Below are 23,650 nucleotides of genomic sequence, written 5' to 3'. Positions count from 1 at the left end.
TAGGTACATGACTTTAAATACATGCTACAAAAAAAAAGGAGGCCGAACTGGAGGTGGCAGAACTGAAGATTTTAAGATTTTTACTGGGAGTGGCCAACAACATTACATTAGTGTACATTGGTGGGACACCACAGGTGGAGCTGGTAAAGAAGCAAGCTTAACATGGTTTGGACATATGTAGAGTACCAAGGCTGTTTGATATGAAGCTGCTAGGCAGGAGAAGAAGCAGAAAATTAGAAGATTCATGGAAGTAGTGAAAGGGAACATGCAGATGAGTATGCTAGAGACCAGAATCTGCAGTGGCAACCCCTGAAAGAAGATGATTTATGTCATCAATTAAACAAAATCAAAAAGATGAAAACATTGTAACAATTTTTTTTCTCCTTCCATGTCTCATCCTTTTTCATCAGGTGTGTACTCCTGCCTCTCTTGAGTGTGAAGCCTCCTCAGCAGGCACTCTTCCTGCTTGTGGACTCCATTGATGAAGGCAGTCAGCTGGGTGAGGGGGAACAGAGGTCCTCCCCGGGTTCTCCCAGGACCATTGCAGAGCTCCTGGCCAGTCACCACGAGTTTCTGCCTCCTTGGCTGCTGCTCATCTGCTCCGCACGACGACAGAACAAAGCCATTACCAAACTATTCACAGGTAAATGGTTCAACTTTTCTCGTTGCTCAGTTAAGATAACTGTTCTCCAATGTAGAGGCAATTTTCCAAAAGCTTTAGGGTGTTACATGTAGTTTTTTAAAAATCAATACATCATTGTCAAAATCACTGTGATACCATTATTACAACTGAGCTGAGCTGTTGAAAAGAGACAGTTTGATGTATGAGAAAGTACTTGCAATTGTCAGTACTGCTGTATGCTTGTTCCGCTTGATGGCAACCATTTTTCAGATTTAATAATACATATTTTGACAAAAAAATACAGCAGTTACAAACAAAGCCTGCAGCATCGGTCTTTTTTTTTTTTTTTTTTGGTCACTGCTTCGAATGCTTTCTAACATTATGACATGCCTGAAGGGATTAGTCACCACTGCAGACTTCTGTAAGAGATGCAGCTTTTCCTTGTCTTGTGACACTGTACCATACCCACTGCTATTATCTCCTTGTCAGGCCAGCAGCCTACTCTGTGGCGATGAGCTGGCATAACATTAATCAAAAACCTAACTGTGTGGGAGGAAGTTGCCTCTGCAGACTCGCATTACTGCGTGTCCCCCGTCTACCTTTCCAAAGCCATTGAATGTGGGAGCTTCTAGTGCCCTCACCTTACCTTTTTTACTGTTACACAACATCCCAGCATTCTGAATAGTTGTGCTGCTCCCTCCTCAGGAGGTGCTTGCAGTCAGGTTTGGGGATGAACAAGCTACATGCGTTCTTCCTTTTGTTCCTGCATAAATTATAAAATGCCTATGTTTGTATGATCTAATTCTCCAAAAGCAGTTCTATTTGGTAGTGCTCCTATTTCTATTAATTTTATATTGGAATTAGGGGTGGGCGATAGAAACAATATATGATAGAAACAATATAAATTTGGCCAACAATAGAGATTTTGACTATATCGCTCTATCGCGATAGCGCATGTTGATGATGTCATCAAGCTGCGCCTGTTTTGGTCGAAAGCATCGCAGCGGCTAAAACCGTTATCATCTGCAAATTATGGCGGGCGACAGTTTTGAAATATGGGGAAAGCAAAAAAACTGCGCTTCCTCCACTTCCGTAACATTGATTCATTAATGTTGAATTCTCTCGCAGCTGCTCTATTCCCATGTTGTTGCAGTATATTAATAACTAACCTGGTATTGTGGATGAATAATCTGTTGTTCTCCTGACTGAAGTTTGCTCCGTGTATAGCATCCTGCATGCGATTGCATTTGTCCCCAACCACCAGAATCCCTCACGTTAACTTTTATCGAGTGGAAAAAAAGTTGGCGTTCATCCTCCAGCTTCACTGTGCTAATGTTATGCTAACATAGCTGTGTCGCTAGCAATCACGTAGCACAACATTATATACCAGGTAGTCCAACTTCAGTAACCCTGCAAACGCCACTGCTGTGGTTTCCTGTCTTCATTTATGTTGGAAAGTGGTAGCAGAGCTGTACGTTTTAATTAGTTTCAAAAATCTCTCAGTCAGAACATGGTATGTCATGTTTAGGTGGAAACTAGCGAGCTAACTTCCTGCTAACTTCTAACTCCGTTAAATTTAATAAATTCTGTTTTCATGGATGCCTGGATGTTAAACTTAATTGTTACACCCGATAAAGCAGCAATGCTGATGATATAATTAAAGATGAAAGAATTTAGACCGTTTTTAACTCTTAGCGTACTTTGACTTTGGGACCTGAAGTGGACAGAGTTTTGGACCCAGATTACTCCGCGAAGCTCCTCACCACGGCAGCCGTAATGCTCTGACAATCCATCAAGCAGTGCGGCTTACCCAAGTTGTAATAAAACATTTTTTAACAGATTTCTGCACGCCAAAATCGGTTCAAGGTCAGTAAGCACAACCAGAATTCATACATAAGGCACACTCTTGATTTTTGAGAAAATTAAAGGATTTTAAGTGTGCCTTATAGTGTGGAAAATACGTTATACAGAAGAAAAGAATATATCGTGATATATATCATTATCGCACGTGCCTCAAATTATATCGCGATATGAATTTTAGGCCATATCGCCCAGCCCTAATTGGAATCCTGGACGGTCAACAAAAAAATGTCAGATTCTGTGTGCTCCAGCTTTTAAATCCCGCATTGGTTCTGTTATTTCTTCATGATGAGCTCTCACAATCGGGTATGATCGCGATTAGGTCTCTGTGCATAGTATGTACAGAAATGCATGGTAACAATATAATGTGCGCCTAAAATCCTATAGAATTAATAGGACAGGTAACAAGCATCCTTCTTTAATATCTAGCCCCAGCAGCAAATTAATTTGCTTGGCAGTCTGTTCATGTTCTGGCTTGTCTTCAGTGGATTATGTTGCTTGCCTCTTATCATTTTAGATAATACAAATAGTATTCCTGTATATATTCCAAATTAAATGCAACACTGTAATTAGAATTAAGAGGTCACGCTCAAAGTTGTTTTCAGGACTCTTAAAATATGCTTTCCATATATACAGCAGGTAAAGTAAATATTGAACGCATCACCAGTTTTCTTAGTAACTATATTTCTAAAGGTGCTATTGACATTAAATTTTCACCAGATGTTGGTAACTCCTCAATCCAATTCACACATGCAAAGTAATCAAACTATAACTGTCCATATTTTAAGTTGTTTGTAATAATGAGACATGACACAGGGAAAAGCTGTTGAACACATGACGAAATGGAGGTGCAAAAAGACCTAGAAAGTCATGACAGCAGCTGAAATCTATCAGTAATTAGAAAGCAATCCTGCCACTTAATGCTAATGAATAACAGCTGGTTCAGTCCCTATAAAAAGGTATCTCATTACCAAAGATACAACCCATGATGGGTAAAACCAGTGAGCTCTTGCAAGACCTTGCAACCTTATTTTTGCAACAGATACTGATGGCATTGGTTGCAGAAGAATTTCAAAACCACTTGAAGATTCCAGTGAGCGCTGCTGGAGCCATAATCCAGGAGTGGAAAGAATATAATTTCACCATAAACTGGCTACTACCAGGTTCTCCCAGCACGATTTCAGACAGAGGAGTGAAAAGAATTATCAGATGAGCTTTCCAGGAGCCAAGGACCACTTGTGGAGAGCTACACAAAGAGTTGGAATCAGCAGGAACAATTGTTTTAAAGAAAATAATGGCCTGTATGCACGCTTGCTACACAAGACTTTGTTGCTAAAGAAAAAGCATGTTGGAGCAAGTTTAAAGTTTGCTGAGAAGCTCAAAAGGCACTGCATAACATCCCAAAAGTAAATATGTTTTGAGGTGGGACCATCATGGTGTGGGGCTGTTTTCCAGCATACGACAATGGCACGCTTCATATAATTAAAGGAAGGATAAATAGAAAACACATACAGAGACATTCCTAATAGAAAACTGCTGCCGTTAGGAGGATGAAGACTAAACGAGGATGGATGTTTCACCAAAACAATGATCCCAAACACAGCTGAGGAAACTCTGTTGGTTTCAGAGAAAGACAATAAAGCTGCTAGAATGGCCCAGTCAATCACCCGCTCTCAATCCAATGGAAAATCTATGGAAAGAACAAAAGTTCAAAGTTCATAGAAGGGGTCAAGGAAACCTTCAGGTATGTGTGTAAGAATGGGCCAAAATCACCCCTGAGCAATGCATGAGAAGAATTTCTCTATTAAATACATTTCAGTAAGCGTGTTCAATACTGTGTCATTTCTCATTATTACACTTAATTTTATGGACATCTATGGTTTGATTTCTTTGCTTGTGTGGATTGGATGGGACATCTGGTGAGAATTTCATCTCAATAGCACATTGTATTAACTTAGAAAACTGGTAACACATTTAGTACTTATTTAACCCGCTGTAGGTCTCCTGCAAGAAAATGAATTGTCAGCTATTTTGATCATTATTTCCGTGCAAAAGTTCCAGCCACTCCGTGGGTCTAGTTTCTCCATTGTGAGTTTGTTTCTTAGTCATTGTTTGTATAAGAGTGGAAACAGGAATTCAGGACACTAGAGTCTCACTTTGACTCGTTCGTGGGAATCGTGCATGTAATTCAACAAACCAACCGTGATGCAGGCTGCCCACTTCATAATTTCAAAGACACGCCCACCCACGCTTTCCTCCAACTTAAAAGGTTCTGTGTAGGAACTCGTGTGGATTGGTATCAGTTTAGTTTAAAGCGTTTTCCAAAACTTTGTGTCCACAGACAACACAGATGGAAGAAGTTTTATATTTGATTTTCTTTCGGCAGCAGTTTGTGTTTGGCCCAAATCATTAATTTCAATAGTGAGATTTTATCTGGTGTGCACTTCATGTTCAGAGCGGACTCATAGTGGAACATAGTCTTATATACCAAAGACAAAAATGTTTTTTTGGGGTTTTTTTGAACATGTTAGTTCTGTTTCTGCTTGTTGCGCCTCTTTTGTTTGTGCTTGTCTGTTGTTTTTTGTTTTTTGTTTTGTTTTTTTTATATGGTTTGAGGTGAGTTTCATCGTGGAACAATCTGATAAGTGGCAGTTATCTTCTTTTTCTCCATTTTTTGAAGCTCATTCTCTCTTTACTGCCTCTTTGTTGATGGCCAAGCTTTTGTTGAGCTCTTACTCCAATTGCCAAGCATTTAGTTCAAAAAGATTAATCTACTTTTGAAAAGAGTGCCAGCCTCACATCTGAGATGTGATGTCCCTACTTGAAGGGAGTGAAGGACATATTTGGTTTTGTTTTTCCTTTCCGTTTAGACTTGCTGATGTATTTTTATTTCTATGAACATATTCCACAGTTAATACCTTTTATTATTTCAGTTCTTTATCTAGTTTATGCACTGAAATCCTCCTGCAGAACTACAGTAAGCCTTGATCTAATGCTTTTAGCAGTGTCTTTGTTTTGTCTGGATCCAGTCTTCCGCTTTTAGTCCAGTGCTGGAAATTCTTCTACAAGACTGACTTTTTCCTTTTTTTTTCCATCACACATAGACGGATGTGGACTTGCACACACACACTCCCTCACTCACCCACAGTGTATTCTATTGCCTTTTGTACCTTATTATTAATATGGCGCTATGAATGCTCCTTATTCATGCAGCAGTGGACTGAAAATAGACCAAAGAACTTCAGAGTATCAGACTGAGGCCAAGTGTCCCCTAAAAATATCTTGCATATTGTTTACAATTTAGAGATGGCAGTGACCTGCCAAAAGCGTCCACTTTCATGCTCGCTGCAAAGCAAACTACTATTTTATATGAGCGTCCGTTTTAGTCGCAGTGGAGGTTGTCAGTTTCCCAGTATACTCTGGTTTGTGGTAATGCGAACTTCGTGGTTTTGTAAATACAGTGCTGATAGAGTTTGAGGAATGACCTTTAACCACAAGGTTTTGAAGGGAGCTCACTGGACCTGAATTTTGGTCCTGTACTTCTAAAATGACTAAAAGAATTCAGACTCGTTTTATGTGAGTAACTCAAAGCTTTCTGTTACCTTTGATTTTTGCAAAATTTGCTTCAGTCTGACTCACAGCAAGTGCATTCAGCTGGAATTTCTCATTTCATTTTTTTAAGGAGATGACTTTATTCCCCAGGAGCAAAACTCAGAGTTCCTTGTCTCTTGCTCAACTGTTATTCCTTGTGTCTATCTCTGAGTGGAATGTGCTTTGGGAAGTTTTCAGCACCTCAGAGACCGAACAGGAAGGAGGCATACTGACTTATGCTGCAGAATGCCTCACTCACATCCGCTTGGCTAATGCCTCACAAACAAAGAGGGGTCAGTTTGTGAGGAGTACAAGAATTTTGCACAGTATCCCTCTGGCAGACCCGTGTTATGTGATCATTCCGATTCGAATAAGCTTCGGACTTGTTACCTTTGACTTGGACTAAAATTTCACTCTCGAGATGCAAATTGTAGCGAAAAAAAATCCTGCTTTTTCTGACTTTACCTTTTCTTTGAGCTGTGCTACTGTAAGGGCATTGTAGCGGTAGCGCAGTGGAAACACTTAGGCAGCGATTTTGGTTGGGAGCCGGGTAGAATCTGTGCCAATTTATCAAGGCCTCCAGCAGAAGGTGGAGCAGGGACAGAGAAAAGAGGGCTGTATGAAGGTGCAAGGTGGGGGTTGGGTGTTTAAATAAAAACAGCCCCCCGTGTGTGTGTGTGTATATATTTATTTTTTTCAGCTCAAACCTCAATCTCTTGCCATCTTTTTTTCTTTTTTCTTCCTACTTTGCTATTGGTCTCATCGAAATACTTGCAGCCCATTTTTAAATCATAGTTCCAACATAGCATTTGAATCAGACTCATGTGATTTTTCCATCTGTCACATGAAAGCATCACTGGACTGTAAGGGCTCTGAACAATACTGTTTGATTCATACTTGTTAAAGTCACTGTTTCTCAACAGGCATGTATGTGTGGGGGCTTGAGAGAGTACTGCACGGACTACATGAAGGTGTCTGATCAGCTGATGAATTTTTTTTTTATAAGCGAATGGCTCATATTGACATTTACTTCTGGAAAAGCAAGGCTTCATTTTTTATTTCTTTAAGTAAAAATGGCCTTCTTCTTCCCAGTCAGAAAGTGTGACATCCAGCCAGTCATTTAAGGTCACAGTTGGAGACATTCCTGACAGTGACACAAAAATGCAGACAGGGTCGACTCATCAGATCAAAGTGTAAATCCAGTCTGGTGCTATAAATATGAAAAAACATATACAACTGGACTAAGGTAATAATCACTGCCATCTCTTACTTGTAAACGATATGGGGGGTATTTTTAGCAGACACTTTGCCTCGGTCTGATAATCTAAAGTCTTGGTTTGTTCTCTAGGTACAAAGTGCTTAAAATTATGTTTTATAATTTATCAGAAATGAACTGCATCATTAACTTTTTGCTAATAACTTCAAAAAATGTAGATAAAACATCTTTGGTTAAGAACCAAACATAAAATTTTAAGATTAACAGGCCACAGCGTCTCAGATACATGTGTGTCTGGGTCCTGTATACTGTCACTTAAATTCACTCTGTTTACTTTCTTTTGCCAACCTTGGCACAAACATATGGGCAGTACTTGTGGATGGAATCTTGCTGTAAGACTTCCACTGGAACAGTGAGGCAAACCTCTCCACCAATTAGCATCCAGAAAGGGCTGTGCAATGTTCGAGCTGTTCGCTGAATATTTCATTTGCTGATGATTACTGCTGAAGCTCCTGCACTCAAAAATCATAACTCCTACCTAATGTCCATATTTTAGCTTTTTTTTTTTTATTTAATTCAAGTATTACTGGCTAACAGTCAACCTTATGGAGAGCTCAAGGCATGTGTTTTTAAGATCTGAGATAATCAGAGTGAGGAGAGAATTGCTACTGAAATCTTTTCTTCTGTCTGCAAGCATCTTCTGACTAATCCTCGAGTACAGGAGGAGGAAGATAACCGTGATAGAGCCTGTTTTAAAGGAAACGCAAAACAAAACCTCGTGAAAGCTGTATTTAGGATTTTGAGTGAAAAGCCAACATGAGCGAGGGATGAGGAAGGATGGAGAAGGCATGGAGTGCCAGTAGTTATAATAATATAGTATCAGTGTGCTCCTGAAGCTGTGAAACATAATGACTCCCCTTAAACAAGCACATTCCTGCTCAGGAGTGTTACAGCAACTTCAATTAGATTGATTTCCACTGTAATAAAATACATAATTATTTTAACTCCTTTCCCGATTTTAGTTCTTTAAGTGGGTGAAAAGGAGCAACGTTGCCAGCGTTAAGGGGGGCCTACCAGTCAAAACTTGGAAAGTAGCCACCACAAAACCTCACATAAAAGCTTGTCTTGGTTATGAATCACAGCTTTAATTAATACGGTTATACCCCAGCTTAGTCTTAGGAATGTTACAGGAGTGTGTGGATGCTTTAAAAAGACACTCATCCTTTGAGACATTTTGATGGCGGGTTTACTCATTTCCTTCCCAACGTGACATATTTGCTCATGCTCGTGAGGATTTTTGTTTTAAAAAAACCAAGAGTAATCTGCAGGACTGCTTGCATATAGATAATTCATTAGATTTCACAGCTATTGTGTAGTAAAAGCTACACTTTCAGGAAATTGTGCTACTCTGGGGTGGGACTGTGTTTCTGTTTCCTGTATTTGTGTCTTTTTCGGGTGAGGGTAGACCACCCTAGCAAGGGCTTGAAACACATCTTCCACCTTCGTTCTGTCCACCATGAATGGAGCTTTCTTAACCCAACATGCCAAGAAGCTGAACTAATTTACCACTAGTGACCACAAAAGAAAAGAGCAGCTCTGTTTTAAAGCGCATGCACTTCTTCAAGAAGCCCTTTGTCTGGAGGCCTATGGTTGAATCCCTTCACAGAAAGGTCAGCAAAACTCTTAACATCGCACTAGATGTGTGTTTTTTGGTAAGGTTTCTTTTTGGTCAAATGTAAGACCTCTCTGGAGGGACCGCAAGATCTTACTGGCCAACTGACAAGACAAACACAGTCATAAAGCAGCGAGGACAGTTTATTTCTTTTCTGTGGAATGCTCCCCGAAGTGAGGCAAAAATGGCTTTGCTTACAGACTCCACAGTAAAATGACATTTTGTGGCACAGTTTGGACAACTGGATATATGGTTGCACAAACAACAGATGAATTTGGAGCTTAACAATGCCAAGACTTTTCAGCAGTGAAAGAAGAAGCACTTCCACAGTTAATAGTCAAAAGAATTTAATAATTGATTCCAACATATTTTGGTCATGCTGCGGCCTTCACCAAAGAGACTAAATTGCTCAACACTAAACCAAAATCACGTTCAACAAATGCCTACTGCTATTAAATCGCAAAGTTCACTCTGTTCTCTTTTTAGTTTTTGTTATAGATTCTGTGTCACCATGGCTAACAAAAGCAAGCAAGATGCTATTAATAAGCTTACCCCTCTTTTTTTTCTCTTCTTCTTCTTCAGTTGGCTTACACGGACAAACTGATTTATGTCCATATTCATGTATAAGTTGTCGTCTGTGAGGCTGCATGTTGAGCCTCACTTTGGATGAGCTGGAGACCATAATCCCTGTTGAATACTGTAATTTTACCACCATGCCGTCTGACAGCCGGGCAAATTACAGGTCTACCATGTCTGTATCTATAACACCTTGGGTGCTGCAGTGCAGTCACATGACTGTGAGCACGGCGAACAAAACTGGCTGGCCTCTTCCTACCTGAGGTGATGCCCTTTGGTATGTGGCATGCCTCTGCCAGATTTTAATGAACCTGTGATTTTATTTTATTTTTTCACATTTCTTTTGGTGGCACAGAGCAAGACTTGTTGGTTTTTGATTTAATTGAAGGGTTTTTACATTAAGCCTTAATTAAAATACCCTTCAAGAATTCCTGGGATGGTTTTCAGTTGGTTGCTGCAACTAAAGACATATTTTATCGTTTAAATATACCACACTGTCTCTTCACTTGTGTGCCAAGAATGACTTTGCATGTGCCTGATTCCGCAGCAAGCTTTCCTCGTGCTGAATCTGTAATTGTACATGCGAAGTCTTCCCAAAATGCTTCCAGGCCTACCTGGCAACACTTGTTGATCGTAGATAATGAATTATTTGACTTGATTGCTGTCAAGCTAGTCTGAGCAGTTTTTTTTATGCAGGTGAATGGAAACATGTGGCGGTAGAGCCAAATGAGGTTACTCATAGGTCAACCCATGTAATGATGAACAAAAACATGGTCAGAAGGTGTGTTGCAGAAGCTTACCACTACTGCAAAGCTACAACGTTGCATCTTCAGAAAGAATCAGTTCTATTTGATGATTCAGTGACAGTTAGTCTGGAACAGATTCCATGGGAATTCCATATCCACTTCCAAACAGCCCTTATTTAGGTTGGGGGCCAAGGTATATTCATAACCGCCAATGTATATTTGGCAACTTATTTTAACATTTTTAAATATTTGAGAGAATTGTATGACATCCAAAACTGGTAAACTAGTAAAGAATTCCCACAGTTAGTTTACACCTCGCTCATATTATTTGATGTGCTCCGATCATCACCCTATTCCCTAAAACTCGAAAACACTAGCATTTGACTCCCAGTGGACACTGTGACTGTCTGAACGTTTAATGGAGTAATGGATAAATGTGCACTTGGAACAAATGTCATGCTACTTTTGATGATTTATGTCTGTTGTTTGGGGTTTCTGTTAGAATCTTTGGCATGAATGAAATTTGCAGCCATCTGTGCAGCTGCAAGAAGCTGGCTGTAATAGCAGTGACAAGTCTCTTAAAGTAGATATCTCATATGGGGTAGACAGGTGCTCTGCTTTGAGTCAGCCTCTTGTCACCATCTTAATGAGCTTCTGCCATTCAAAATAATAACTAAGCTCTTTGTGGGTTAGTGGAAAAAACCCTAGTATTTCTACTGTGTTTTGCATAGATTTTTATATGATTGATGTAGTATTCTTTGCACAGGTGGCCTTGTTGTGAATATGTTCCTGTTAACCCAACCCCCAACACATCAGCTCTCTTCAGCTGCCCTACAACAGGTTTGACTGGAACTCTTTCACATCCCGTTTGAAAGTCAGCAGAGGCATGTTTGGGCGGGAGTGTTTTCATGTGCCTCGCCTCAAGCAAACCTAAATTAATTGTTAAGTGTAATCATTTCTGCGTCTCGCCTGGTGGTCGCGTAGCATGGCAACTGTTTGCATCTTTGCGCTGTTAAATCGGCTCCAGATTTGAGCCGAAACCTCTCAGATCTCAGCTCCTCAGTCTGTTCTCACTTGTGTATAAGCCACATTTATCCAAAATAAAACCGAAAGAGTTGTTGCCTTTTGACTGTTAAACTCCAAATTGGAGTCTGTAAACAATCAAACAAAGAATCCAGCAGTATTTTTCAAAGAGTGAAGAGTAGCACACTTGCACAGGACTTGAGTTTGCAGACCGTTGGAGCTCACTCTCTTCCACATACTTGTGTTTAGGAGGTTGGCTCTCTCGTGATTTTTGGAGCTGGGAACGCTGCAGCTGTCGAACAGACGTTTGGTTGAGCGCGGGTTTACTGGAGAGCCTGAGGAGAGGGCAGTGAGGCTTGGGTTTCTGTTTTCTTTATGGATCCAGTGACTTAAGATGGTGTCTCGCGGAAGATCGTGCTGAATCTGAGAAGCTGCCATTCCACAGTCCCAGTTGATGAGCTTAGACCTCGAGTTTTTTTGACAGACTTGCGCGCACACACGCCGGCTCATTCGTCATTTGAAAAATTAATCTAGAAAGCAAACAGTCACTCTTTTGTACGCGAGACCCTGTCTCTTGTGGCTGGTATCCAGCTCTGTAACGAGCAGCAGCTGGCTCAGAGGCCTGCACTCAGGAGCTGCATCCCTCACCCTGATGAATGTGTCATTTGTTGCTTGTTTAGCAGTCGCTTTTGTTCTGGGTCTGAACCATCCACACACACACACACACACAAATAGAGTGAACACACAATGCTCAGCTACAGTTTGTGTAACCTACTTAAAATGGTGCAAAATCTAGGCCTTCATGACTGCTGGGTTTTGGAAAGAAAGAAAATGGTTCTTGGAAGGCGTCTGGGTATTTGTAGCCAATGAGAGTTCATGCATTCTTGTGTAGTACTTAATAGTAGTTCCTGTTACACCGCAGTCATCAAATGCAGGTTGGATGACATTCCCCCTGCGGTTGTTTTATTGCTTTATCGGCAGGAGTAGGGCAATAATATTGCCATGACTTCACAGTTGATATCCAGTGAAGTGATGTCTGCTGATGACTTAAGTGGAAACTGTAGGCTATCTTTCAGTATGTGACTGAAGGGAGATGTAATTTTGGTGAGCAAAGGCACTTAAGTAGGTCTATTGTTTTATTTCTTGTTGTAGGTTTTTTTGTCTTATCTGAGCAAGTGCTTTATTTCATGGTGGCTGCAGTCAAATTTCCATCTCTTCCCTCCTCCAGCTTTCCTATTCACTGTATCTTCATAATTGGTGTGTCGGCGACCGTGGAATGTAGAAGAAACAGTTTATCATAAACTACGGCACAGAAGCATTTTTCTTCTGTTCCCCAGAGAAAATATTCATGATAGAGCAGCATCTCCAGAATTGGGCTGTAATGCATACTGAATGTTTTTCTTAGTCCCACTGTGAATAGAAGAAATCATCACATGACAAAATATGAGTTGTCATACTTTGCTAAAATCAGTGGCTGGGTGGAGGGGAGGAAAAAAAATTATATATGTGTAATATAAAAAAAACAAATGCATTTTATGGTCTCTTAAAGCGTGAAGCCTTTTTTGTCCTTATTTTTCCCTTTCATGGCCTCTTTCCCCCTTCCAAGCTAGTGGGTTTCCTGTTCCAGCTGGAGCAAACCCAGAATGCCCAAAGAAGGATTTGGTCCAGAAGAAGTAGGAGGACCCATCACTGACATCCGAGCATCAGAAAGTCGCACCAGACATAAGCTCTCTGTCGTTAGCGAGAGAGACAGAGACACTGTAAATGTAAATTTGAAACTGTGTGCTTGTGTCAAGTGGAGCACTTGTGATTGTGCACTGGCCTGCAAAGCAGAACAGTAGAAGAGAAAGGAAGCATGTACACCAGTTAGATTAGCTTTCAAGCTGAGGGGAAAAAGGAAAAAGAAAACAAACCCCCGACACACTGGACACCTGACATGAAACAAGAGACTAGACAAAATGAGATATAAGGATGAGTGAGAGATCCTCTGATGATAACATGATGGGCTGAAATTTGATCTTTACTGCTTGAAGTTTCAGCCAGGGGAGTTGTGAGCACACAGAGAGACCAGGAATGTGAATTAGGATCGGGTGGTGCCTTCAGTCAAGTCTGTATCTTTTTGATATAAACCCTGAAGTAACCCCAGAGTCATGATAACAAAGGGCTTTTTGCTGGATGCTTTTTAAATGAGTACTTAGCCAAGGTTTGTAAACAAAGAATGAAATAAAGACATCACAACTGCTCTAAGTACTCAGAAACAGAAGTGATTTTTACATGGCTACATCACATGCTTGCCATGAATTTGGCTCTTGTAATGTCAGTGACTCCTCCAGGACTGAAGTAGTGGGAGTTGATACGGGAGGTCATGGAGCTGGAGAGAAGAGGCTGAAGGGAGTGTGGAAAATGTGCACAGTTACTGAAAACAGTGGCATACTAGAAGTGGGTTAGGGCCTTTCAGTGGCTATAATGATGGGGAATATTACTTTAAAGCTTGTTAAAGTGTAAAGAATTCCCATAACCGTCCCATACATAAACCTGTGTTTACATGTTCATATTTAATATTTTCATAATATTTATTATTTTTTTATATGGGAGTTTGGTTTATTCCTTACTCAGGTTTTCATCCTGTCCCAGATTGTAGACTTAATACTACATAATGCTGTATGCAGACAGATGTGGGGAGTGCACGGACTGTGATTGGCTGTTGAGTCTCTTAGATATATATATTTTTTGTTGTAGTTAAGAAACATTCTTAGTTTCCTCTTTTTCATTTAGATCTACCACAGGCCACCACATCACTAAAGAAATAAAACGATACAGACAAATGTAAAGAGCAATAGAACGTGATTTTGTATAATACATCTCTGGGTGAAATCTTACATGAATCCTATTTCATCCTGTCCTGTCTTAATCCCAGTAACTGTTCACTCCTTAGCATCTCAGTCATAAGATGTTTCATAACACTTAAGTAGTGCCTTTTAAAAAGTAAATACAAAGTAAATATTTGTCTTGTATCACAGATTAAATTCTTTCATTCAGTTTTATTTATACAGTACTGATTAAAACATTCTTCTCAGTGGGCTTTAGGTTGTACAGTAAAGACCTTACAATAAAGTGTAACCATTATCCGAAGCGTGAGTGCTTTAATTTCACCAAGTAACCAATTTTTCGCAGGCTGAAATGTGACGAAGGGCCTCAAGGACAGAGTAAAAGGGAATTATTGTGAGATACTGTTTGAAGGAATCTGCTTATCTTAAACAAACACAGAAGCCAGCGATAAAGGGAACCTGTTGCTCCTTCTGTTTACCAGGATCTGTTGTCCAAACTGTCAGTGCCTGCTTGGGAATTCTTGTTAAAGTCATTAGGTTTGCTATTTGGCCTGGAAGTGTGTGGTTACCGTTGGGCCTATGTGGAATAAGATTTCACTGTCTTTTCTACCCACACAATAGCAGTCGGATGAAGAGAGGACTGCTCCAGGCCTGGTGACAGAATCTGATTCGTACTGGGGAGAGATGTTATATAACCAAGGCAATCACATTTCACTATGGAGAATAAAAGTTTTGAACTTGTTAGTAAACCTTTCTAAATGTTCTCTTCTTTTAAGCTATTTTATCTGAAGGTAAAATATCTTTATTTTAATGAATTGATGCTCAGGCTGGCAAAGAAGCACATCAGTTTAGGGAGCGAAAGTGCCAGATAGTTGTTCCCATAGTAGGAGGCTTGTTAGATGTTGGGGAAAAAAACAGTATGTCAACAACACTGAGTGAGACTCTGGTGACTTTTTTTCCTGTCCTAGTAACCCTGAGAAGCATGGGAACTGTAAATAAAAGTATGCAAAAATGCTCCTACTGCCCTCAAGGCTGCAGACTACACAGACCATGAACAGATTGTTTAAGCATGAAGGAAAGTTCACTTTATGCCCATTAGCAGAGGCCATTATGGAGCCATTTTTCCACATGTCAGAGAGGATTTCCCATTAAAGATCATTCATTAAGACCCACTGTGATTATTTTCCCCCCAGTAGGATTTCTAAAGGTCAATGTGGGAGCATGTTGCATGATAAGTAAGGCATTGGAAAAATGTTTTACAGACCATTGATGTGTTACAGTCATGCAAATAATGTGTCCCTTGCTCTCTTCCATTTTACAGCAGATATGCTTTAGCTGATTAGTCTCTGCAATTAATGAATGGGCTGAATCACCAATGTAGTGGATTCCAGTGTTGAAATAAATTATGTTTTCTCTCAGGGTGTGAGATTTGTTTCTTAAATGGTTATCTGCATTGTTACTTCAAGGCGTTCTAGCTTGTTTTTTTTAATTATTGTTATTATTACGCTGTATTCATTGTTTCAGCCATGTTTATACTTAAATTATACATTTTTCCCTAATGCTGGCACTCTCTAAGCTGAAATAGCTGTTTTAGCCAATACACTAAAGCCACTAATTGACATGATTTAGTTTTTGTTGGTATTTCATGGGCTAAGCTGAGAGTGGACACCCACTCATTGTCTCCGTTTCCAGCAGTTATAGGGGTTATGCTCTCAATTCCTCTGAAAGGATTTTCTTTAACAACCTGGCTTTACTATTAATTATCTTAAGAACCTTGGGAAATAAGATTGGCTTAACCTAATTATCCAAAGGTACATGATCAGTGACTAAGTACAGGGCAGGATCTCAAGGTCAGACATGACCAGTGTGGGGAGAGTAACTCTACTCATCATTAGCAAATAATGCAGCAAAGGTCATTCTTGAATTAATCTTTTGGATCTTTTAATATACTGAGTAAGTTATTAGCTCAATTTGCCATCAGTCTCATCTTATGTCCTTCCCTTCTGTTTCAGGATTCCGCAAAATCAGCCTTGATGATCTGCGTAAGGCCTACATCGTCAAGGACGTGCAACAGTACATCCTTCACAGGCTGGATCAGGAGGAGGCCCTGAGGCAGCATCTAACCAAGGAGACAGCTGAGATGCTTAACCAACTTCACATCAAGAGCAGTGGTTGTTTCCTTTACCTGGAACGTGTCCTGGATGGTGTGGTGGAAAACTTTATCATGCTTCGTGAGATCCGCGACATCCCGGGCACTCTTAATGGCCTCTACCTGTGGCTCTGCCAGAGACTGTTTGTCAGAAAACAGTTTGCCAAAGTACAACCAATTCTTAATGTAATCCTTGCAACTTGTAGGCCACTCACAGTCAAAGAACTGTACCATGCAGTCTGGACCAAAAACATGACACTGACCATGGAAGAGTTTCAGAAAAAGATGGACATTCTCTCCAAATTATTGGTCGATGGCCTTGGGAGCACTAAAATCCTCTTTCACTACAGTTTTGCAGAGTGGCTACTAGATGTTAAGCACTGCACCCAAAAGTACTTGTGCAATGCAGCAGAGGGACATAGGATGTTGGCAATGAGTTATACTTGCCGGGCAAAGCAGCTCAACCCGCTTGAGGTGCAGGAATTTGCATTGCATCTTGTGAACTCCAATCTACAGATTGAAGCATTTAATCTGGCTCTTTGGATGGTTTGGAATGGAACTCCTGCTAAAGACTCTTTGAGCACCTCCATACCAAGGGAACAGGAGGTCCTGCAGCTACTGGTCAAAGCTGGTGCACACGTAAACAATGAGGATGATCATGCTTCATGTATTGTACAACAAGCCCTAGAAAGAGAGGATTCGATAAGGACACTACTTGACAATGGGGCATCTGTAAACCAGTGTGACTCCAGTGGAAAAACTCTGCTGAGTAACGCTGCATACAGTGGAAACCTTGATGTTGTCAACTTGCTTATATCTAGAGGGGCAAACATGGAGCTAGAAGATAACAATGGACAGACGGCACTTACCCTCGCTGCAAGGCAGGGCCATACTAAAGTGGTCAACTGCCTTATTGGCTGTGAGGCCAACATAAACCATACAGATCACGATGGGTGGACTGCTCTCCGTTCAGCAGCATGGGGTGGACATTCAGAAGTTGTGTCTGCTCTGCTTTATGCTGGTGCCAAAGTGGACTGTGCTGATGCCGATGGCAGAACTGCTTTAAGAGCTGCTGCTTGGGGAGGTCATGAAGACATTGTGTTGAACCTTCTTCAACATGGCGCTGAGGTCAACAAAGCAGACAATGAAGGAAGAACGGCTCTTATTGCTGCAGCCTATATGGGACACAGAGAAATTGTCGAACACCTGTTGGACCATGGAGCCGAAGTTAATCATGAAGACGTTGATGGAAGGACTGCCCTTTCAGTCGCTGCTCTCTGTGTTCCTGCAAGTAAAGGCCATGCATCTGTTGTGAGCCTTTTGATCGACAGGGGTGCAGAGGTCGACCACTGTGACAAAGACTGCATGACTCCTCTCCTCGTGGCTGGCTATGAAGGACATGTAGATGTAGTTGACTTGCTTTTAGAAGGCGGGGCTGATGTGGATCATACAGACAACAATGGCCGCACCCCTCTTCTGGCTGCTGCATCAATGGGCCATGCATCTGTAGTCAACACACTACTTTTTTGGGGGGCCGCTGTTGATAGTATTGACAGTGAGGGAAGGACTGTGCTGAGCATTGCATCTGCTCAGGGTAATGTGGAGGTGGTCAGAACTCTGCTGGACAGAGGTCTTGATGAGAATCACAGGGATGATGCAGGCTGGACCCCGCTACACATGGCTTCATTTGAGGGCCACCGGCAAGTTTGCGATGCCCTTATTGAACAAGGTGCTCGTTGCACAGAGGTAGATAATGATGGTCGAATACCGCTGATATTAGCTGCACAAGAGGGACATTATGACTGTGTGCAAATTCTTCTGGAACACAAGTCATGCAGTGACCAGAGGGGATATGATGGGAGGAATGCTCTCAGGGTAGCTGCATTAGAAGGTCACAGGGAGATTGTTGAACTGCTGCTGAGCCACGGTGCTGATATAGATTGCAAAGATGCAGACGGACGCCCGACGCTTTACATACTAGCACTTGAAAATCAGCTGGCCATGACAGAATATTTCCTTGAAAATGGCGCAAATGTGGAAGCTTGTGACACTGAGGGCAGAACGGCCCTGCATGTATCCTGCTGGCAAGGGCATATTGAAATGGTGAGGCTGCTGATTAACTACCATGCTGATGTGAATGCCTGTGACAATGAAAAAAGATCTGCCCTCCAGTCCGCTGCATGGCAAGGCCATACAAAAGTCGTGCAGTTTTTGATAGAGAATGGCACACATGTAGATCACACATGCAATCAGGGAGCAACGGCACTAGGCATAGCTGCCCAGGAGGGTCACATCGATGTTGTACAAATACTTCTTGAAAACGGTGCTGACCCCAACCACGCTGATCAGTTTGGAAGAACGGCAATGAGAGTAGCAGCAAAAGGTGGCCATTCAATGATTATAAAACTTCTAGAAAAATATGGAGCTACAACTCTAAATGGCTGCAACCCCTCCCCAGTGCATACCATGGAAGAAAAAACACCATTGGCAGTGACTGGTAAAATGCAGTCCCTCACCATCAAATCAAGTAGTTCTGGCAGCACTGGGGCAGGAGACGTGCAGTCATCTGGACGAGGTCTACAGAACGGGCCTGTTCATGCCTTCAGTTCACCGTCAGAGTCTCCTGATTCCACTGTAGATAGACAGAAATCCTCCCTGTCAAATAATTCTCTCAAGAGTTCAAAAAACTCCTCTTTGAGAACCACATCATCTACAGCCACAGCACAGACAGTGCCCATTGACAGTTTTCACGGACTGACATTTACAGAACAGATTCAGCAGCACTCACTGCCCCGCAGCCGGAGCAGACAGTCTATTGTATCTCCGTCCTCTACGACAAAGTCCATTAGTCAGCAGCCATCATCTCCATCCAGTGACTTTGACTGGTCTCAGCTAAAATCCGGTCTTAAATCAACAAAGGGAACTAAAACTGGAAATAGCACAGCAAACAGCAAAGCAACACTGGGAGACAAGAAGAAAATCAAGAACAGTGGCTCAACCCAAGGTCAGGTTCTGGAGTATGAGATGACCCAGTTTGACAAGAGAATTGCCATTAATAAATCGGTAGCTAACATTGCAGTGAAAGATCCTCATTGTAAGATCATGATTGGTGGTTCGGTTCAGCAGGAAAGGGGACAGTGCCAGGATCAGTTTTTCATACAGCAGCAAAGCTGTTCTGAGAAGAAGAGGAATGGGATAATGACAAACCCCAACTATCATCTACAGGGTAATCAGGTTTTCTTGGGTAGGGTATCAGTTCCACGGACTGTTCAAAACAGGGGCCACCAGGATGTTCTAGAGAACTATCCCATAGGGGAAACGGAGCTAAGCCTTAAACAAGCCCTGAAACTGCAGATTGAAGGATCAGACCATGGGTTTAACTACAAAAAGGAGACTCCATTATAGCTGGTAAGAGAGAGTTTGTTTGTTTTTGTTTTTTTTAATATTCCAGCATGTGATTTTAATGTAATACAGCAACCATGTGTTTATATGTTGAAATCAAGAAAAGGCGAGGGCACATAGCAAACAACACATGCTTTTGGCTTGTCTAAGGACTAATAAAGGAGCAAAAAATGGGCACATAGATGATACTGGAATGTACTGAATAGAACCACCATTAGTTGGATTTAATCAGACTTGCATGAAGAAAGCCTCCCAAGCAAAACATTAACCCAAATCATTCCTGTGCCATTTCAGATGTCTTGAATGCCATTCGTCATGCAGACGGCGGAGGGAATGTGCCAAAGCAACTGTTTTCATCTGCATTTTAAAAATAAAAAAAAACACTTTTTTTTTTAACTTTTCATCAGTGGGAGACCTCAAAATGTTACCTAGGGAAGATTGTTTTCTGCCTAAGGCTTATGTGAACTGATACTTCAATGTGCCTACATCTGTTACAGCCTTCTCCATGTATCCATGCAAACTATCATCTTAATTTAATGTAATGCTATTTAATAAACAGTGTATGCACTTTTAAGAGTAAAATGACAGACATGCATTTGTTCTAGTCACTCGTATCCCATCCATGTTTTATCTAAGTAACTGTTTGAGAAAACGTACCAATGCTTTTTCCTGTTATTTTATATTAATGTTTGTTCTACTTTTTAAACACTGACAACAATGTACTTGCGAGTACAATGTAACAAACCAGAGGACATAACAGTAACTGATGCCATGGTATGAAGTAAGCGCATTGATAGTCTGCCTTTCTAGAGACCCCAAATAATCTGTGTTAACTTTGAGCAGCGTGTTAAACTTACTTTGTGTGATATGTCAATAGCTATTTTCATCACAAGTATATAAAAGTGTATTTATTTTGGGGGAAAAAAAGCCACTTTTTGGTTTTGCATTACATCCTATCATGGTGCTGTGTTTTCAGACGTTGCCTGCAGTCATTTTGAACTCCCAATTTGTTGGCTATGTAAGTTTGTGCATTATTAAAATATCTAAGAAAGAGGGAGGTTCATCGAAAATGTAAACAAAAAAATAATAATTTTGTCCCTATGGGATTTTTTTTGTTTTGTTTTTGTTGTTGTTGTTGTGAGTCCTGTTTTGTGTGCATTAAAAAAAATATTTAAATAATCCATTTTGGTGCTAAAAGCAGCAATGTCAAGTGATTAAAAATACATTTGTCAGCACAGTTACATGTATAACCTACTGCATCGCAAGAAACAAAATCCAAGCTTTGTTTCCGTATCGTCATGTGGTTCATTTTCAGTTAATTCCTGGCTGGATTTTTCAGGGGCATGACACACACTCAGAAAGGCTTCAGCCATTAAGACAACTACTAGCTGTTAGTCACATTGTCTGTAATGCAAAGTTGTAAAGCCAAAGTTGAATGGGTATATTCTAACCCGCCTCCTCCCTGTGAGACACTGAGGATCAGTTGGACACAACTTGAGGGGAGGAGGTGCTCAGCTGAGGGAACTGAAACATCTGTTTCTTATGAATTCTATGGAGCTGCGTTAGTGTTTACAGGCTGTGTCATATTTTTGCAGGCTTTTCATAATGTTAACGGTGAGATATATATTGCCAAGAACTGGGATCGAGGAGTAGAAGCCTATCGCATGCACGAACACTTATAAGCCCTAGTGAAAGCTCTCAGCTCTTCAGTACTACAGTAGCTCAAACGTATGCCATGAAGGGACGGTAGAAGGATTCTAAGCAGGACCGGGTTTAGAAACAGTGTTGGAAAAACATACTGTATAGTCTTATTAAGCAGTTATCTTGTTTGTCTTGACTGTGTTTTGTCTGCCATCTTTGATTTGACTGTCAGTGATTGGATTGTAAATAGCTTACCATGTACATTCAACTTTCATTTAAAAAGAATTCCTGTATTCTATGAAGTGGAATTTTCTGATGTATATTAAAGTGCTTAATAAACATATTTGCTTTACTGCTGAAACAGACATTTTTGCTTGCTTATTTCATTTCACATCCTTTTATAGTAAAAGTGCCAGATAGTTGAGGCCAGTATGCCGACAGAAATGATTGTGTTGGCCGTTAATGGTCCAAAACAAGATGGATAATAAAAAAGCAACCGAAGGAGAGAGATTTGATTTATGGGGATGTACCAAAAACTGAAAAATCTGCACCATGCTTATATTTTTGTACTTGTATTCTTTTGACAGCTTTTTCCTCTCTCTCTTTCTCTCTCTCTGCTGTATTGGAGCTGTGAAACTACAGCATGTGCTGTAAATACCTACTTCACTGTTGGTCATTTGATATAGAGGGCCAAACCAGGACACTGCAGGCATCGCAACACATGGATCACGCTGAAGTGGAGCAGACAAGTGTGCCAAGTGCTATTGCGGCCTCCCCCTCTCCTGCATTTCACTCTGTTCATTTGAGTTAAAAGCAAACTGAAAGAGAGCTCTAACAGAAGTAGCTGAAAGATTTGATTTAATAGCGTTTTTATTTAATCTTACGCAGTTGCACAATAAAGAAACTGGATGGTTTTACTGGATTCGTTGGCTGTGATTATGAATAATCTCCTATTCAAATTCCAAATCGATGCAAAGTATACAGTGAAAACATTCTGCACAGCTGTGTTTCAAAAAGACTTAACTTTGAACCAAAGAGTTAAATCTGAACAAAGTGGTTCTATTGACTAATTAGGTTTAACTGCCACCACCCAAAATGTCATGAAAAAATGCACCAAATAGCCGTTCAAGTGCCATTTAGACTTTTGGACCTTCAGCACAGGCTTCTCTGTATGTTTTGAGAGGGTGGGTGTTAATGAACAAACCATCTGGTACTGATGTCATGCAGTGTGCACTGTCCAAGCTTGGAGGATCTCCTCATGAACCGTCTGCCAGTGGCCACATCTGGTTGCTCTCCACCCCTGCCCTTGTTTTGGATACAGCGCTAACAAGTTCCCTCACAATATACACAACATGGAGACAGTTGTGGCTGGCTTGTTCCAGAGGTATTTTAAACCCAATGGCCTTCAACTAGTGCATGCCTTTGAGAGCCACGTGTGTGCCGAATTCACATTTAAGCAAATGTGATCTCTGTTTAGCACTTTAGCTACAAGCTTTCTTGTTTGGCTTCACAGAAACCTGCGTGTACTTCGATCTAAGCTGGCTCAAGGTGACTGTCGAATCACGAAATGCTGTTAATTCTCGTGTCCTTGTGGGGAACATATTTCCCAGCTTGTCTTGAGATCAGCAATCCTCACAAGAATGCAAACACTGAAAAGATTTATTTTTGGCAGGTGTGTGTGTGTGTGTGTGTGTGTGTGGCTGGTGTCTTACTTCCAAGTTTCTCTGTGATCACATATGTTGAGCTTTAATCTGTCTATTTTCCAACTTCTGCATACAATTTTACAAAATATACACTTTGAAGAGGGTTTTCGAGATAAAGCCTTTTCAGTTGATCGAAGCTTAGTGAGACAAAACAAATAAAGGCTGTTTTTTCAGATGTTTTCTCGATTATGAGACTTTAGCCAGAGCAAAGCTTTGTTGGAAAAGAAAATACTGTATGCATTCAACAAATCCTCTTTTTGTGCAGAGATGAATGAGTATGTGCCAGATTTTGCTTCGTGGATTACATTACTAATTACATGCTAAATTACAATTTGTAAACATCACCACACAGTCATTCTTACTAATCAATTAACTCAAGTAAACACATCGAAGAATTTGCGTTGACTCTTGGACAGAATGTGTAAGTTCAAACCTATATTTGAACAATTGAAATCAGACTTCAAGCATGACTCTACATCATGTCAGATGAGTTTTATTCTCCAAATGTTAACTGTTGTTCTGGGAAACTGGCATCTGTACAAGTATAAATAGTCAGCATCTTGGGATGAGTGCCAGAAATGATTTGGTGAAGAAGCAGCCAAGTGGCAGACTTGTGGAGAA

At 40.8% G+C, this 23,650-nt stretch overlaps 1 protein-coding gene across 1 annotated transcript in view; it reads left to right on the top strand.

Moving 5' to 3' along the window:
* ankrd50 (ankyrin repeat domain 50) overlaps positions 1–21,687 on the top strand; it is a 39,524-nt gene extending 17,837 nt beyond the window's left edge. Inside the window, exons 3-5 of the mRNA XM_006798905.3 lie at positions 411–643; positions 16,147–19,691; positions 19,980–21,687. Of these exons, the coding sequence (XP_006798968.1) occupies positions 411–643; positions 16,147–19,688 (3,775 nt within the window). The 3' untranslated portion in view covers positions 19,689–19,691; positions 19,980–21,687. The remainder of the gene's footprint in view (positions 1–410; positions 644–16,146; positions 19,692–19,979) is intronic.
* The last annotated feature ends 1,963 nt before the right edge of the window (positions 21,688–23,650 follow it).

The sequence above is a fragment of the Neolamprologus brichardi genome, chromosome 2, assembly GCF_056152115.1.
Source record: "Neolamprologus brichardi isolate AB-2024 chromosome 2, ASM5615211v1, whole genome shotgun sequence".
Classification (NCBI taxonomy): domain Eukaryota; kingdom Metazoa; phylum Chordata; class Actinopteri; order Cichliformes; family Cichlidae; genus Neolamprologus; species Neolamprologus brichardi.
Note: the sequence above shows the minus strand (reverse complement) of the source record. Positions and strands in the feature narration are given on the sequence as shown.